The following is a 17,962-nucleotide window of genomic DNA, read 5'->3' on the forward strand; positions in this document are numbered from 1 at the left end:
CTGATCCCTCTCCATTCCTTTGGTGCAGAGATCACTGAAAAACACTGCCACATGACTAACACCTGCACCCCATCTCTGCTGTTGACTTCTTAACATACCCACAATGTCTACACTGACATTCCCACCACTCTCCCATTAGCCCAAAGTAAGACACTTGCTAATGTGGACCCTCCAAATCTGATCAGGAACCTGGTTCATCTCCCCTCAGCACTCCTTAACAACCAGTTAATGGGACCCGTTACCACGGTCATCAATCTTGATTCCATAACTATCCCCTCCTCGCCTCCCAGGGCTCTCCCTAAGCAGCCGCTCCAACACCAGATTCCGAAGCACTCCCTCTTCTCCAGGCCCTGTGACCCTCATTTCGCCCGCCTCTTCCGACACCTCTCTTCGCTCCAAACTTTCTGAGATTCCCCTGAAGCTTCATCAACGAAAGGCTGACATCCAGTGCCTACTTTCTATCCAACCCAAGCTAGCTAATTATTGTTGACCCATCATGCCTCCTGGCAAGAATTGGCACCCTCTTCCCCACACCAACAACAACTGTAGTAATTGGAGATCTCCTCCCTCACCTATTGGGATCTCAACAGCTTCAATGTTTTCCCATCCATCCTGGATAACTATTCCCTATCCCAATGACCCCTGCAGGGTACAAGCTACTGTATCCGTCAACGATATTTATTCCCTCCTCCTCTCATACAAAGCTATTCTATGAAACCCCAAACAAATTTGGTCAAATTCAAACTATTCTGACCAACCTTCACAGAGAACCTAGGCCTAATACAGTAATAATTAGCAATTCCAACCTTAAGCAAATTCCTATCACTCATGATTCTTCTGATGTCACCATTCCCCACCTGCCACTGAATTGCCGTTCGGCCTTTAAAAACACGCAGCTGATATTCTTACATCTCGACCTCATAGTGCTGACTGAAACTTGGTTAAATGCCTCCTCCGCACCAACTCTTAATATTCTAGTGCCTCCTTTATACAACATCATCAGATTAGATAGACCAATAAGACATGGTGGAAGTGTTGCCTGCATACACTGCAACAATCTCTCTGTGAAGCAAACTCAAAAAATCACTCTCTCCTCATTTGAATACCTTGGCATCGATATCTTGATTAAGGGTGGCCCTAGTTGCAAACGACATGCATTTTACCATCCTCCACGAGATAACCTACCATTCATCGAACAAATCCTGGAAATCATCACGACCAACTCCAGTCCCCACTGTGCCCAGATCTTCCTTGGTGATTTCAATCTTCACTGGAACGACCCTTGTGACTAAGCAGTGAATAGCCTAAAAACCTTCCTAGCTGACCATAACCTGGTCCAAATCAGCGACAGTCCTACCCACATCTTGTGATGGAGCTTAGATCTAATCATCTCGAAAGCCAACTTCATTCAACTTGAATCCATTGTCCCATGTGATTGGACAGATCCCCATCGCATCACTTTCTGCGTCACAAAATCAATATCCTCTAATAAGGCACTGGAAAAGGAACATTAGAAACATAAACCTGCACAAATTGACATCTATTAGCAATCTCATATTAACCCCTCCAGAAGGCATGTCAGATGTCCAGGCCCTTACTGATCATTTCAATAATTCAATGACAAACATTTTATATGATATGGCACCTCTCCAGCTAAAAAATGTCCACCAAAGACACTAATCCTCGGTTCAATGGCAGCCTACACGTGGAGAGACGCAACTTATTGCACCCAAGATCACAGAGCAGTATTTACAACAAATGCATACGTAGCGCAAAAGCTAACTTCTTTACGAAGCAACTGGACGATGCCTGGAACCGACCAAATAAATTGTTCGAACTGGTCAAATCGCAATCTAATAACTCTTTACCCGGATCTATCATGCAACCTAACTGCAAAGAACTTGCCTCCTTCTTCCTTGGAAAGATGGAAAAAATGTAAAGTGACTTACGTTCTGAAATGAATCTCCTCCCGTTGCTTTCACAGATCAGCCCTCTCCCACCCTTGGGGTCAGAGCGTCCAGGTATCTCCCCCAAAAATAATGCCTCGTGGAGATTATTCAAATCCGTTGATGAAACTACCATTCTAAAAATCTTATCAACATTGAAACCTTCCAAGCACTTCAGCGATCTGCTCCCCTCAAATCTCTTCAGGGAGATAAAAAACACTCTTCTCCCACTCTGGTCCAAAATCATAATTGCTTCATTACTGCAGACTGGCTCAAATGTGGTCAGATATCCCCCATTCTCCAGAAACCCACGGCGTATCAAACTAACTTAAATAATTTCCGCCGTATCTCCAACATCCCGACAAGAAATGTGTCCATACCCTACTTCGTAATCACATTGATAATTTCCATCTCTTAGACCAATACCAATCTGGCTTCTGTCATGGCCTCAGCACTGAATCGGCCATTACTCACATAGTCTATGACGGGCTGCAAATGCGTGATCATAATGAATACTGCCTTTTAACCCTCCTCGACCTCTCATCAGCATTCAATATGGTCATACAGTCTTCTTGAGTTATTGGAACATGGGATGGGACTTTCTGATCCTATCCTAGACTGGTTCGCCTCCTTCCTCCAAAATAGATCCCAAAGAATAAAGATAAATCATTCCCTATCTAACCCCATGCCTGTCACATTAGGTGCTCAGAAGGGTTCCACGTTATCACCCATTCACTATAACCTGTTCATGGAACTGTTAACTGAAGTATCACATGTACGTGGACGACACCCAACTTTACCTGAAAATCTCCTCTTCTGGAGATATAAGATCTCTTAATGCTACTCTACAAAAAAATCAAAATTGGTTGACCTACAACCACCTCAAGCTAAACACCCTCAAAACAGAATTACTCCTATTTGCACCCCCCAAACATTCACTCGACATTGCGGAATGGTCGAAACATCTAACAGCCCTCAATTGCACTTTACATATTATTGACTCCATGAAATCACTAGGAAAAATGCTCGACAGCAACTTGCACATGCGGGAACACATCAGCTCAGCTTTCAAAGCAGCTAACTTCCAAATAAGGCAAATTAAACTCTTCTTCCCCTTCGAGGACTTCAAGTCAGTTGTTCAAGCCGTAGTAACCTCCAGGCTGAACTATGGAAATGCAACCCTTTCGGGCCTTCCAAGATCAAAACTGGCCCCCCTTAGGGCCTCACTTAATTCAACAGCTATGCTCATTACCGGATCCAAACGCTACAACCACATCACACAGGATCTGAAATCTCCAAAATGGGTCTCTCTTGAGGCAAGAATTCAACTAAAAATTGCTGGCACGACACACACCTTACACTCCAACACTCGGAGGCACACTGCACAATAACTAACTGGAGCTATATGGCAGAGCTAGACCCTCAAGAAACACTTCAACTCTACTGCTGAAACCACAGATATTTAAGAGGAATAAAACCTACAATAGGACCTTCTCTGGCGCTGCCTTAGAATTTGGAATCCCCTACCTTCTCAAATCCGAGATAATCCGTCACTGCCTTTTTTCAACACACAAGTGAAATTGTTATTGCTGAACAAATACTTGCTCTAGGTCACAGGAACTCGACTCATCGACTTTAGACTGTTTACACTGGCTATACCTGCGATATGTCGTTCAACACCATAGCTTGTTATGTATCTTTATGTGGGTCTAGAGGTATTTCCTCCCCCCGCCATCGTACCACTACTTCATGTACTGTTATTTTGACTGTCATTATTGCTTTCATTGTCTGCTCTGTTTGCTTCTTTCACCTTGTTCATGTGTAAAGCGCTCTGATACCCTCGTGAGTCATGTTCACGCTACATAAAACACTAAATAAATAATTAATTAAATAAATACAGCGTGATCAAATGAGATAGAAATCCTGCCAGCACCAGCATCAATAAATGCAGTTTCGCACAGTACCTTTGCGCTCTCAAACTGGTCACTGTCCACAAGCCACGTGCACACCATAGTACCAGTTCTACCTGAATCAAAAGGAAAAGAAAACAAATGAGTGCCCTGGAAATGCATGGCAAGACACTGTTGCTAATTTTCCACTGGTCAGAGCAAAAAGAAAATAGCCTAAAAAAGAGCCCAAAGACATAGCAGTTAAAGAGATATAAAAGGTCTGTTAATCCGTGGCCTTGTTTTCTATGGTTTCAATGTCACATTCTTTGTTCTGGAAGGCTTTCTTTGTTTTAGAGGGGACAGGCCTGGTTATTTCAAAGTGAAAGGAGCAAATTCGTTTTCTCAAACATAACTACTTGACTCAGATTCATCCCGAATTTGATGTAATTGGATTTCATCCTCAATTGAACCCCACTTGGATTTGGTTTAATCTGGTCCTACACATATTAATGTTAAGAGCACACTGTCTAGAATTTGTGAGAAAACGTTTTGTACCTTTGGTAACGCTGGTTCTGATTAATGCTGTGTTTCGTATGCAGATTGATAATCTCTGAAATGCACCTTCGACTCCGGAAACATTTTGCACGCCTTCTCATGGAATCCAGTGGTGGCACTTATGTTCCAAAAGTCACCTTCGCATAATAGTGAATTCATGTTACAGCAGTGAAATGGAGACCCAGCGCTCAACGCCTTCATGTCAGAATATCTGGGAAGCTAGGGGGAATGTGGAAGGCCATAGCATGTAGGACAACACAACCTAGGGCAAATAACATTTTCCTCTAATGTATATTATGCTTCATGCAGATGTTTTGGCTTTGATTCGATTAATCAGAAATACCTAAAACAATTGAATGAAGCATCCACAGCTAAGCAAATGAAACTAATGCTATCTAAAAATGTGTTGAACCACCAATCTTTTGTATGATGCCTGGTAGAGAATGTGCCTATTTGGTGACATAGATTCCCGTTGGCTGCCGTATTGCACGTCTCAAGGTATGACAGTTTCAATGCAAAACAGTCCGGTTTTAACAGCCCACCCGCAGTAATACTCTAGTAAGATAGATGTGGTGGCAGGAGCATGTCAACAATTAAATATATTGCTATAAATGAAATCCCGTTGCAAACATAGGAAGGAAGGGTTGCGTCACTCTGTGCCAAATTGCAAAAGACAGCATCTGGCAAATCCAAAGAACAGACACAGAAGTCACCCTCCAGTCTGAAGTCATGCACACAAGAACAACAGATTTAAGGAAAAGGTGATTGGTAGAGCAGCTATACAAAGGCTCAAAATGTGGGGCTTTCGTCAAAGACAGTATCAATTTAAGCTCCCACAGTTTGTCAGTCACCTGGAAACATTGGAACCCAGAGGGATCTCAATCAGAAAGGGGCCATCATATTGCCTAATATATAAACACACACACACACGCACACGCACACGCACACACACACGCCTGTGTATAGTTAGCTCGGAGTGTTTTTGGTGTCGATGTTCATACTATAATATTTTTTAACTCAATATTTCTGTGGCTGCTATTCTGCCAGCCGACCATACTACCCCCTTTTTCACCGTAAGGACTATAGACAATTCCATCTTTGTCATAGAACACTATGAGTAGAGCAATTTCATAACTGCACGTGACTGTATGTACTTCGCAACAACATCCTGAACACACATACATAGTAAGGTGTCATTTTCTCTCATGCTTGTTGTCAGGGCCAGCTTTAGTGATGGTGGCACCCTGTGCGACACTGTTTGTTGGCGCCCCCAAAGAACACCTCTGTCGTGGATTCTACCACCAGCCGCGGTCCGTGCAGGTAACAGCGGTGGGGCGTTGGGGCCAGGTAATGGGGATGTCGAGGGACGATGCAGAGGGAAAATTAATTATTTATTTAATTTTCCCTCAGCATCATCCCTCGAAGTCCCCCCTTACCTGGCCTCACCGCCCCACTGCTGTTACCTGCACAGACCATGGCTGAATACCACCCTTTCACAATGCCCCTCAAGTCGCCATAGCCACTCTCTCTCAGATGCATTTCATTCGTTTCATAGCGCCACTCATACCAGTGTACGTGTCAGAGCACTTTGCATCTCACACACCCATTAAACAGAGACAATCAAACATAGGTGTATAAATCAGTGTATCGGAAATGTTACATTAGACAGAGGACTACAAGGTGTCAGAGTCACATCTCATCCATACTGGTAGGCAGTATAGTTTAAGAGTGCTTGGTCTGGAGAAACACAAACTCAGAATGTAAAATGCACCACCATGGTTGGGGATTGTCATTACTAATAGGAATTGATTTATACCAAAATTAAGCCTTTTTGCAACATTAGGATAATGAAAGACAGGGGAAAAATCATATGCTCTAATGTACATCTTGCAGTTTGCATGCAGCCCCATGATGATAGTTAATAGTTCACTGCTCTGTATTAGGATTTTAACTTATAAACTGCAAGTAAGAAAAGGATCTCTCTGACAAAAGCAGTAACCCACTGACAGAAATTGGTGTGATCGTAATGCCGGTAATAATTCCAACCCAGCACCACTTTACTGAGTCTATAGATCCAAAGTGTTCTGGTTTAATCTTAATGAATCTGTATTTGAAAGTATACAATGCCAGTAAACTTGCAAAGTGAAAACTAGTATCGTGTGTGAATCAAAAGGGTGGCAGTTGCCTGGTGCGTTTAGGTCAGGCACGTGTGTGTGTCTGCCTAAGTCCTTAGAAGAAATGCAAGTTGCCGGCGTCCTGGCGGTTCAGCAGTTTCGTAATGAGTCTCATCATTACGATCACACCAACTTCTGACCTACCTGACAGCCACATATTTATAACTCCCACCAAGTTTCATACATCGCCATTTGCCTTACCAGGTTGGAATTATCACCGGTTAAGGGACTATTCAAAGCTTTGATATTTGCCATTCAGCCCTGAAGAGTCAGGAGACCACCTGTTTCCCTGACGAAACACGTGTCAGCTGGCTGCGCTATACAACTTATATTAAAGAATCCAAGACAGCAACAAAGATTATTGTTCAATTGTGTTTCTAATTGACATTCATATATCATGTTTTAATATTGTATGTGTGCACGGGAGATAGCAATATGTATACGTTGTAGTTTTCTTTTCTACACTAATTAAGGGGTTATTGAGGGTTTCCCCTTCCTAGCTAGCACCACACTCCACATTCCTATTTATCGACTCGTTAATAAGCAGAGCGCCATACTTCCTATTACTAAAACCCTGCTTTTTTAGCATAAGGGTATTTATTTGGTGGTGATGATCTTTCCTACACTCTAGGCATTGGGTCAATGATCCGACTCTTTCCAATGGGTACACCTCAGATGGGAATCTTAGAAGCATCATGAAAATCTAAAGCAAAATACTCGCATTAACACTTTTGCATTACTAAAGTGCATTCAGGAAAGAGCCACAGTACACAGTAACAGTGTGAAGAAAACTAGGATGTGCATGGATATCATCACTAAACCGGATAATTAACCTTCTCAAGGCACAGTGATAAAAATATTGTTAGTCAATCCTTGAAACCAAAAATTACTTCCATAAAAAGACTTTTTTTGGCGGAGTACAATCTTTTTATTTTTAAAACATATTTTTATTGGCATTTATCAAACATACAATAATCCGCCTATGAGAAGTCAGTTGCATGGTACAAGCTTAATCGTAAATCATCTTAAGATTCCTAGCCATGTCCCCCCTTCTTGCAGAGCACAACTTAATAATGTTTTATTTAGTTGTTCCCGCCCTTAAGTTTTTAGGATACCTTAAAAATTTGGTTCTTTTCTAAATATTTGAAAAACGTAATGTACCATTTTCCTCCAAGAATGCTGACGGTCAGTCTTATGCAACAAAATTCACAACCACCTTACTAACAAAATATTTTTTTCTCATACTAGGCATGACAAACTATAGTCCAATCATAAAAACCTACCCGTCAACACTGTATATGCATTCCAACATTCAAATGAATATACCTGGTATTTCCACAAAACAGTTCTCCTGTGGTCATGTATAACATTAGATAATAAAAGTGATTCATAAAAGAACAATCACAAACAGAGGAGTACTTTATATGTAACAGGGCCAGAGTTGCTCTTGGGCTGGCGGCCCAGACAAAAGTTCTAGGACAGGAGTATCTACTATGCCAGTGAGTCTTTAAAACAATTTTATAATTGTATCATGCTAGAGAAATACGTGCTGCCTGATAAATTCGAATCCAATGTATATGCACAATTTGATGCAGCGCCTCATAATTGAAAATAAAATGGCTGTCTCTACTACCAACACAGGGCATAAAACAGCATTGGCAAAGCCAATAGGTCTGGCATTGGCTGCCAGCCTTCTAGCTTTGTCAGGGCTTGTTGTATCATGCATTTTGCAAAACTCTATTACTGGAAGCTGCTAGGCTCTTGCCAAGAAAAACAACCATACAAAAAATATACATATCAAAAAAATAACTTTTATGACCCATAAAGCACCCCTATGCTTTTGTGCCAGATAGATTGTTACAAATATTAATACTTCTGTCAGATGTGGACACAGTTTACCAAGTATTTCTAAATATGTAATTTGTCACTAAATATCAAAGCAACTGCCTCTGATGACCAAAGATGGAGGGCTGCCAGAACAGCAGCTAAGTGACATCATCGCATACACGGTGATCATTATAGCACATCTTTATTACAGGGAGATTAACAGTGGATGTAAGAAATAAACTTTGATGCAGAGATAGGGAGATGCAAACTTGTCATTATTTTATACATTCAAATGCATCGCACTGTGGATTAAAAATAATAGCTCTCTTCCTACCTTTTCCGCCTTTACAGTGAATTGCTATAACGTTCTGAGGGTCCTCGGCCATCCAGTCGCGCACGCTTGCAGTGAACTTCAGCATGTCCCTGATTTCAAGAGAACAGAGAAATATTTTCTACTTACAATTGATGAACAAGAAGATTTTTTTGTGTAATGAAGTTGAGTAAGAGAGAAACAACAACTACTTACTCTAGAGCAGGGACATTATGATCATCGATAAAGATCCGCTCCACCCTGTAGTGGAAGTACTTTGGGTCGTAGCCCTTCTCACCTACAGTGAAAAGGAAGAAGTTTACAAAAAGCTGGAAAACTGTATTTTTGTAACTTGAAGGCTCCTGTCATGCAACCAAATATTTATGAAAGTTACTGTCGTTTACTGTTTCTATACAGATTACACTACCTGCTGTGATTTTGAACAGTTATGTTTTTCACACTCAACTGCAAACTTGATTTACTAGCTCGGGTCTCCTATGAGGACATAAAAGAGTACACCTGTAATGCTACATCCCTTACTCATATATGTCTTTGTAACTCGCCCCCAATGACTTACAGAGTACACTCAAATCTGTGTGACAGATACCCAACCCACTGAGTTATATTAATAGAAAAACAAAAAGAAACAGAAGAAATCACAGTATGCTCTTGAAAAACGTGGCTTCTTTACTGCCTGGAAAGCTTGTTCCATGTGAAAAGACATGTATATAGATTGCAAAAATATACAAAAATATAAACTGTAAATATAAAGACATTAATAATATTTACCTACGATATGTTCGTCATGTTAAACATGTCTAAGATATTTCAAAAGGTTGCTTTAGGTGTATGTTGATTTATCTGTTTTTAGATAGATTCAATCTATGGTCGTTATTTTGTATCCGCAATTTTGAGACTGATTTTTCTACCTATATATTATAGTCTATATTTTATAGTTTATACTTTTATGTTATCCCACTGAAGTCAGAGATATAGTTTGCAACATTGACTGTGTAGGCAGGGTCAGGGATGGACTAATGACATCCAAAATGTCTTCCATTATGGTTCGAATCTGTAAGTCTGGCTAATACAATAAGAACCATAACCAAAGGTTCAAGAAGAACTTTTTTGCCAGTTCATATCTTCAATATCAGAGATTGATGATGCATCTTTTATCTGCATAAACACAGACCCTATGATAGGGTCGCCAAGAGAAACTGCAGTTCAAATGTCAGAGCGAACTGTGGTTCATGAAAATGTTTTCATTTGCACCCAGTTTAAGGCTTAGGGAGTGGAATTCCTTTACCAAGAAATGTGTTGGCAGTTGCACGCTAAAGGATTGTACTTTTATCAGAAGTGTAGAGAACAACGAAACGATCCATAAACATTCTCTTAGACTGTATATACGCAGGGGTGAGTGGAACTCGCGGAGTTTCAATCCGTAGAATTTCGTGGAGTTACATGAAAACTCAGCAAGATTCCGCGTAGTTCTGTCAGCAGGAGGAATTGGCATGTCACGCTTACTTTTAGTATCTGGAACTTGTTCCATGCTGTAAAATCAGCATGAACGGTACGATGCGGTGCGCCAGAGGGTGCTGTTTCTTTGCTGCTGCTCGAGTAGATTTTCTAGCGGAGCAGCAGCTTTCTCACTGCGAACGGTCGCGAACGCTCGCAGCCGTCCATGCTCAGAAAATCTCACTAGGGGACACCAATTCTCGCTTGTGCTCGCCAATTTACTATTGGCGAGATGTGAGTGAGAAAAAACTCCACCACACGGTGGTTGGTGGAATTTTGCCAGAACTCCATGTGTTACAAGGGTAATACAGAGTGGGCAAGACTCTGCAAACTCCTAGTTAGAAGATTGTATAGACTGAAATGTAAAAATAGATGTATTTTCAATGGCAAATTAGTCTAGCTATTTATGTACTCAATAGAAAATGTCAAGATTATGACTGATGTAATGCACTCCACACTGCAAAAAAAGAACTTCTGGGTACACTCTATGTCGAAATTATTTGGTCAAATCCCAGTTGGTTTGAGTGCTGCAGATCTACTGGTTAATCCTTTTGTCTTTTGTCTTCTTAAAAACCAACCCGGGCACAGTGATAGAAATAGATTTAGCAGGGATTAGTCTCTTTCAATGCCTGCGTTTTCAGTTGTGCTTTTATTGCCATGGACAGGTCATGCTTACCAACTAGGAAAAATGTGTCTCTTTTGACGCTTCTTGTGAGAGGTCCAGGCAGAGTACTGCTGCACCGCGCTACATTCAACAGCAACATGGAGGGATGAGTTATCGTAGCCTTCTTAGGCTGGGATATTAACAAAGAGCAACCGCAGAAGACCCTGAAAAGAGGAGTGCCCAGCTTCATGTATCATCAGGCATCCCTTGCACAGAAAGGGGTGCCTGCTTGACCTCAAGAGTGTACTGGGCGTGGAAGACATCCCCATCAAAACGGCAACCAAGAGCTGATCCAATTATGTAGTGTAGTGTCTGGAGCACAAGGCGGTTGAGTCTACTGCCCAAGAGGGCCCTAGACTCAATGGCAAATGGCACTGCTTTGTTGAACAGTAACAAATGAATTGGGCTGGAACATGTTGGCCTGTAATGTGAGATAATGGTTGTGGTATCAGATAGTTTTGCCCTCTCAAGAGCAACTTGCACGGCTATCTTAAAGCCACTCATGATGACCTCCACACGGAAAAGAAAGAGAGCCATATTGTGAAGCTCCACTTACAGGAAGGATGCATGTTATCTAGCCCAGTTTCTGAGTCTTGTGCCATGTCTTGATTCCTATGCTGATGATGAACGCCTACATTTGCTAAGGGATTGTTTTGCTACCCATCGACATGAGCGCTACAGAGCCAATGGTGTTTGCAAAGAGCAGGTGTGCGGGGAGGGAGAACTCGCAAGAATTTCCTTCCATATTGAGCAATGTAGTGCATGGCTGCATAAGACTGCACCATTCACACAGCACACAAAAAATGCAATAAGTGTCACATTTCCTTAAGTTAGAGCTATTAGCATTGTAAATGGCAATGTCTTTTACCTGTGTGTTATGAAGTGTATGTATGTGGTGTGTAGTGAAATTATGTGGTTTGGATTGGAATTGTTAGTTGTGTGGCATGGAATTGTGTGGTCTGGAGTGGATTTATGAAGTGAATTAAGTCGCATGGTGTGCAATGGAAATATGTGAATAGTTATTATGTGGTATTGAGCGTACTTTAATTATGTGGGGTGGGATTTGTGTTATGGAGTGCAATTATGTGGAATGGTATTTTCTGTTGTGGAGTGGTAAGCAGTGGAATTTAATTATGTGGTGTGCTGATACATGTTGTGACATGATGTGAAATTTTTTGCTGTGGATTGGCGGTATGTGGTGTGTTGTTTAATTGTGTTGTTGAGTTGAATTATGTGGTTTGGTGTTGAATTATGTGGTGTGGATTGGAAATGTGTGGAGTTGAATTGTGTGGCATGGAATTGTGTGGATAGCATTGCCTTTTTGGTGACTAAAAAAGCAAATAGGTAGGTGCTAAGCTCCAGATCTGTGTCTTTGGGTGTTAAAAAAGAAAGATAAGGTATGGGAGCTTGGGGTGGACATGTGTGTACAAGTAAGAAGAGCTGAGAAGCGAGTAGTTTTGTTTTCCGATGTCCCCCTCTCTGTTGTGGCCAGCTGGGGATTATTTTATGTGTGGGTTGACATTATAGGTAAAAAGAAAGAAACCTGTGGAACAAGACGACAACAGCTGACAGTGTGTGCTCTTTGATGCCGGGAAAAATGATACAGCTTTTTATCTTGTTTGATAAGCCCTGCATGAAATAGCTTTATGTCTTTAGAATTTGCACCTGCAAGTGATAGCCTATTTGACTTCAGCTTACCTTAGCTTCTGATGACGCAGAGAGCAGCCGGGTGAGATCTAGAGTGTGATTCTCAACCAGGTGTCACTCTGGAGCATTTGAAAGTAGACGCCTATTTGCCATGTATTTTTTTGCTATTTAAATGGCATCCTGCCAACCTTGTGCCATTCACTGGTACATATCTGTACTTGCAGTGCTTGGAGAAGGAAGGTGAGGGAGGGGGGTGGAGGTAAGTGGGTGTCTAGGACGTGAATCATGAAGAGTTAATGAAGAAAACCTTGGTGGTGTAATTGCAGGTGCGAGGGAGTGAGATTCCCATTTTTAAAGGACGATGCCAGGGGTTTGCAAATAAATCAGTGTTGTGATCCTGGGTGTTAAGAGTCCATGTGCAAAGATCTCTAGATCACATCTCCCCCTGGGCGGGGAGCATTTGCACTTCAAAGCACATCACACAGTACAGATAAGGGAAACCGTCCAGGGACTGAGACTGGGGCTCTGAGTTGTAAATCACAGAGTGCCTTTGTGCACTTTCTGCTCATCCTAAAGACGTGCAGGCAGGCAGACTTAGGCACTTGAATGGGACGCATGCACACACACACGTGCGCGTTCATAGAATAATACATCAATAACAAACAAGACAATGATTAAAACACAGAAATACACATGCTTACATATAAAGGTGCACCTAAACAATCATGCAAGCAAACATACAGGCACAAGATATAAGATATGTGTGCACATAGAAATAACACTCATACGTAAGCACATAAACAGACACGCACACTAATATGATAACACGAGGCCAAAGCTGAGAAGAAACTACATTAAAGCAAATTGGAATACCGATTTACCTGCACACTCCATTTTAGAGTAGAGAAACAGTGGCCATGCATGTTTTGGGCTCAAGGGCGCCATTGTAATTTGCATTCTGTGACTTGTAGTTTGACATTTATGATCAAATGTAGGACATTAAACATTCAAGCAAGCAAAGAGTAGTTGTGTTTAGAGCCAGGCTTTAATGAGGGTGTCAAGAACTAAACTCCTTTCTTAAACAATGTTAACTACAGAGCCACGAGGAAAGTTATCAGGCTGCCCAGATAAGTTACTGGCATTGCAATTAATATGCCACCGTCCCTGCCTTTCACACCCCGACTGTGATTTTAAAAAAAACAATTTTTAACATGTGCCCTGGGCTCCAGTGAACAATATAGAGTAGTTTAAAGAGTTAAGAACTAAAAAGGGAAGAGCGATGTCTCACCATCTGAATTTTTTTTTAAGGGAAGTCTGGGCAATACTGAACCATTCAGCGTTAGTAACGATTATACAGTGCGTTTCTCTAACGATAACATTTTAGACCCCATCTTATGAGCGTTGATACAAAGTCAAACAATTACTGCTGGTAAAAACAAAAGCAGGCCACCACCATATGTAAAGATAAAGTGCTGCATGATGCGCTGATCTGCAGAAGCAAACAACAGCAGGCGTTGCCATATTCATGGGAGGACGTGGTAGGAGGTGGGGTGATAATGAGGCTGGCATTGCAGCGTGTCCAGAAAACTCCAGGGCCACGCAGACTGCTGTTAAAAAAACAAAACGGTGGGCGCAACCATATGTAAAGATAAAGCGCTGCGTGCTGCGCTGATATGCAGAAGCAAACAAAGCGGGCAGCCGCCATATTTAAAGTGTAAGCAAGAAGCGCTGCATGCTGTCTACACACAGAAATTGCCCCAAGAAAAAACAAAGTAGTCCTCAGAGGAATAGTTAAACAATGAAAGCGTAAGGAGACAGTACTTGGCAGGTGCTCTGTGGCAGGAAAGTGGAAACACAAAGGAGGGGAAAGTTGAATGATTGCCCAGTAGCAAGCACGGATTTCTATAGGGCAGTGCCACAGACAAATATAAAGAAATGGTTAGCAGTGGGTGGAGTTTAGCTCCAAAAAACATCTACAACAGGTCGCAAAGCGACAGCGCAAACGCTGTTAAGCTCGACCTAAAAAGGCTTTACAGGCAGCTCCCAAATCTGCCACTAGGTGGTATGGTACCTGCAAATTCAGAATGAGATACAGCCAGAGTGTGGGGGTAAAGCAATACATACCAGTCTGCTTCTTGTTTCACTAAAATGAACAAAATGCACCCAATTTGATCCAATGGTTTACGAAGATCATATCAATGCAGCATCCTGAACAAATTAGGCAGTGCTATCTTCCACTAGCTCCCTTTCTTTATGGATAGGTCAGTAAGCGTTCAAGGGGACAGTGGCCAGTTATGGGCACATGCCAACATCTCAAGCATGCTGTAAATACAGACCTGTGTACAGCAGAGACACACCCTATAAAATGCCTATAGACATCAATCATATATACTTACTGCATAGGTTGTAGATTTTGTAATGGTCTTTATGTTTGGTGTCCAGAAACTTTGCCACTTCCTACAGAATACACAGATGGACATTTTATTATATTTGCATAACATTTGCATTATTATATTTGCATAATCTCAGTCTGCTTTCATCACATCATCTAACGTGAAAATGTCCAACGATATCATATTAAGTCACACTGCTTGCTGATTCACCACCCTGGTAATGATGTGACCTGATTGCCAGGAGTGTTATCGGCTACCAGACGAGATCCGACCTATGTATGCCTTATACATTTTCTAGAACAGATGCTTACTTCTAGCTCAAGTCAGAGCTATGTCTTCCAAAAAGAACATGTATTTATTTACAACATGGATGAACAGGGTAATAAAGTGAGGAGCAATGCAAAACAAAAACCAAAGGTGGCTAGCACCATCTAGGGCTGATGTATGACCCCACACATTTTAGAACCCCCAACCACTTCCAAGACCTCAAATCATTTTACATTGCAGCCTTGTGGCCTATGTTAGTCTGTCTGCTGGGGTTCAGGGATCTTTAGAGGTACTCAGATTAATATATTTACATATGAATAAATACAGTCTTTACTCCAGTCCATGAAAGTACCTCATTGCACCTTCCGTTTTCATGTCAATAATTCAAGGTCCTGCCTGAGCCACTAGCCAACTTTAATCAGGAATAGCTGAATGGAAAAAATTACAATGCAGTTTGTAACAAAATACTGTCTTAGTTCCTCAAAGAGAAAAGCTCCTAGTGTAGGGTCTAAGGTTGTTTACCACCGAAACATTCAGATTCTAACTCACAATCTAAAGGGGCCAATAGATTCCAAGCCCAAGTGCAAATCTATGTTGGTGGATCGGGCAAGTGTCGTAGTGCCTGGGAGGGGCTGAGGGTCCCAATACATGCCACTTGGATTAAAAAGTCCGATGACCCTAAAGAGTTAAGATTTCTGAATATCACAAACAACTCTATGTCTTCAAGGGGATACACTGGCATGAGCTACAGGCTAGACCTCCACTTCTTGAGCTCTACAGGACAAGCGAAGGGTGTTAGTTCACTAGTTCTCAACGTCCTCTTGGGTAGGGGTTTGAATATATAGAATGATAGATGGATAGCTGTCAATACCAGGGTGGTTTTTCACAAGGAGTTCTGAGTGACACCAAATAGACAATAGGAGCTAAGACTTGGTTGCCTACGGTGTTATTTGGAACCTCGAGTGGGGAACATCCACTTTATTCAGAGCCAACCATCTACACATTTACGTTATGTATGATCGCTAACCCTCATTCACTTAGCAACTGAGCCTTTATTATGAGGTGTGCAGGGGAAGAGGAGTTAATGCAAGGCCATGCAGGACATGATCTTAAGTCCTTCAACATCCTCCACATAGATGTAGTTTTAAAAAAGCATTAACCTGATGTTCTGCTACTAAATTATAATCCCTTAAATACTGCACAAATAGCTAGTATATAGCTGGCATCCAAGTCACCCTCCCCACCACATTTAAAAATGACCAGAACCTTTCTCCTACCATCCCGACTCATTCCAAAATGTAAGACCCCATTTATACCACCGTCCTTGCGCACCCATCTCAAATTTTTTTCTTTAAAGCCACCTGTTTCAGTCCCTACTACCTACACCACTCTCGTAAAAACACCCTCCACCGCCTTATCCCAAAATGTAATAAAAAAAAAAAAAAACCTGGACTCCTGCCATCCTATGCAGCTATCCTCTACCATCTCACCTGTAGCCATGCCCTCTGGTCAGCATTGCAACATAGAGCTGACAGGCATGAGTCACTGCACTACTGCACACACCTTTTATCAAAGCGGCCTGTAGGTTCTCTCCTTTCTAGCAGTCGATGTATTAAGGTCTGTGTCCAAGAGTCCATATGACCTACCACCAAGCCCAAGCTTGTGGCTAAAAGGTACACTCAGCATTCGTCAGAACTGATTACTATATATATAGAACATTTTCAATAGTAGATTGCTGAATCAACTAGGGTAAAACATAGAGCAAGTCACAAACATGTCTACAGGGCAGGGCTGCACAGCTTATCCAGCCATGTAAATACTGTTGTCCGTACAAGGTCCAAACCATGGAATAGAAGGTGGAAGCAGAAGAAGTAGTCAGCCAATTGGTGATATTTGAATTTAGTTCGATATATGCCTGTTACAGAAGATTAAGAGACACAAGCTCCAGAAGGACCTTCCAAGCTACACCTATATTCTCCTCACCATGTGAAAGGGTCCCTGTTAGAAAAGGGATCTCTGGTTGGCTAAGGCTTGCGCCAAAGCCAGGCAGAGACCACCACTCTAGTCAGGGCAAGGAAGTTACACGCCAAAGATAACCCCTGCTCACCCCCTTGGTAGCTTGGCACGAGCAGTCAGGCTTATCCCGGTGGCCATGTGTAAAGCATTTGCGCACGCACACAACAGCAACAACATCCCAGGCACACAACAAAAGGAACTCCACACAAGGTTATATCAAAAAAAGCATTTGTATTCTCATAACACATTAGAATAGTAAACACATAATGTACATGGTGCCACCTGGCACTGGGTCATATCTACAAGGGATTATTTACACCTGACAGGGCCAACTGGACCACTGTCAGAACCATCACAAGTGAACTTAGTAAATGTAGAACTTATCATAAACAGAGAACACAACCAGTAACTACTGGTAATCACTGTACTTAGCATCGGCCTGTAACATAAACTACATTATGCACAGCATCACATTAGGCGCCAAACGCATTGTACGCCCATACTCTCAACAGTCTAATATCTAGACCATAACCTCGTAAGTATCACTAACATTAGGAAATAATCTCACAAGCATGAACCATAATATGCGAACCAACCGCATAATCATAAAAAACATTTAGAGGTATCAACACAGGGTGCGTAAATCATTCTACATGAATCACATTTCCTAGCACCCAAAATCACAGTAGGGCCTGGCGCCCTACAATCCTAACAGTCCCCCTGGCCAACTGGCCATCTCAGAAAGGGGGCTCAATTGCC

At 41.9% G+C, this 17,962-nt stretch overlaps 1 protein-coding gene across 3 annotated transcripts in view; it reads right to left on the reverse strand.

The window, feature by feature from the left end:
- LOC146802188 (phosphatidylinositol 3,4,5-trisphosphate 3-phosphatase TPTE2-like) overlaps positions 1-17,962 on the reverse strand; it is a 276,700-nt gene that overhangs the window by 68,285 nt on the left and 190,453 nt on the right. For all 3 annotated transcript variants that reach the window (XM_085621775.1, XM_085621774.1, XM_085621776.1), the window contains exons 10-13: positions 14,924-14,984; positions 8,918-8,999; positions 8,726-8,814; positions 3,911-3,972 (exon numbers count right to left, since the gene is read on the reverse strand). In XM_085621775.1, coding sequence (XP_085477901.1) covers positions 3,911-3,972; positions 8,726-8,814; positions 8,918-8,999; positions 14,924-14,984 — 294 coding nt within the window. The remainder of the gene's footprint in view (positions 1-3,910; positions 3,973-8,725; positions 8,815-8,917; positions 9,000-14,923; positions 14,985-17,962) is intronic.

The sequence above is a fragment of the Triturus cristatus genome, chromosome 8, assembly GCF_964204655.1.
Source record: "Triturus cristatus chromosome 8, aTriCri1.1, whole genome shotgun sequence".
Lineage (NCBI taxonomy): Eukaryota > Metazoa > Chordata > Amphibia > Caudata > Salamandridae > Triturus > Triturus cristatus.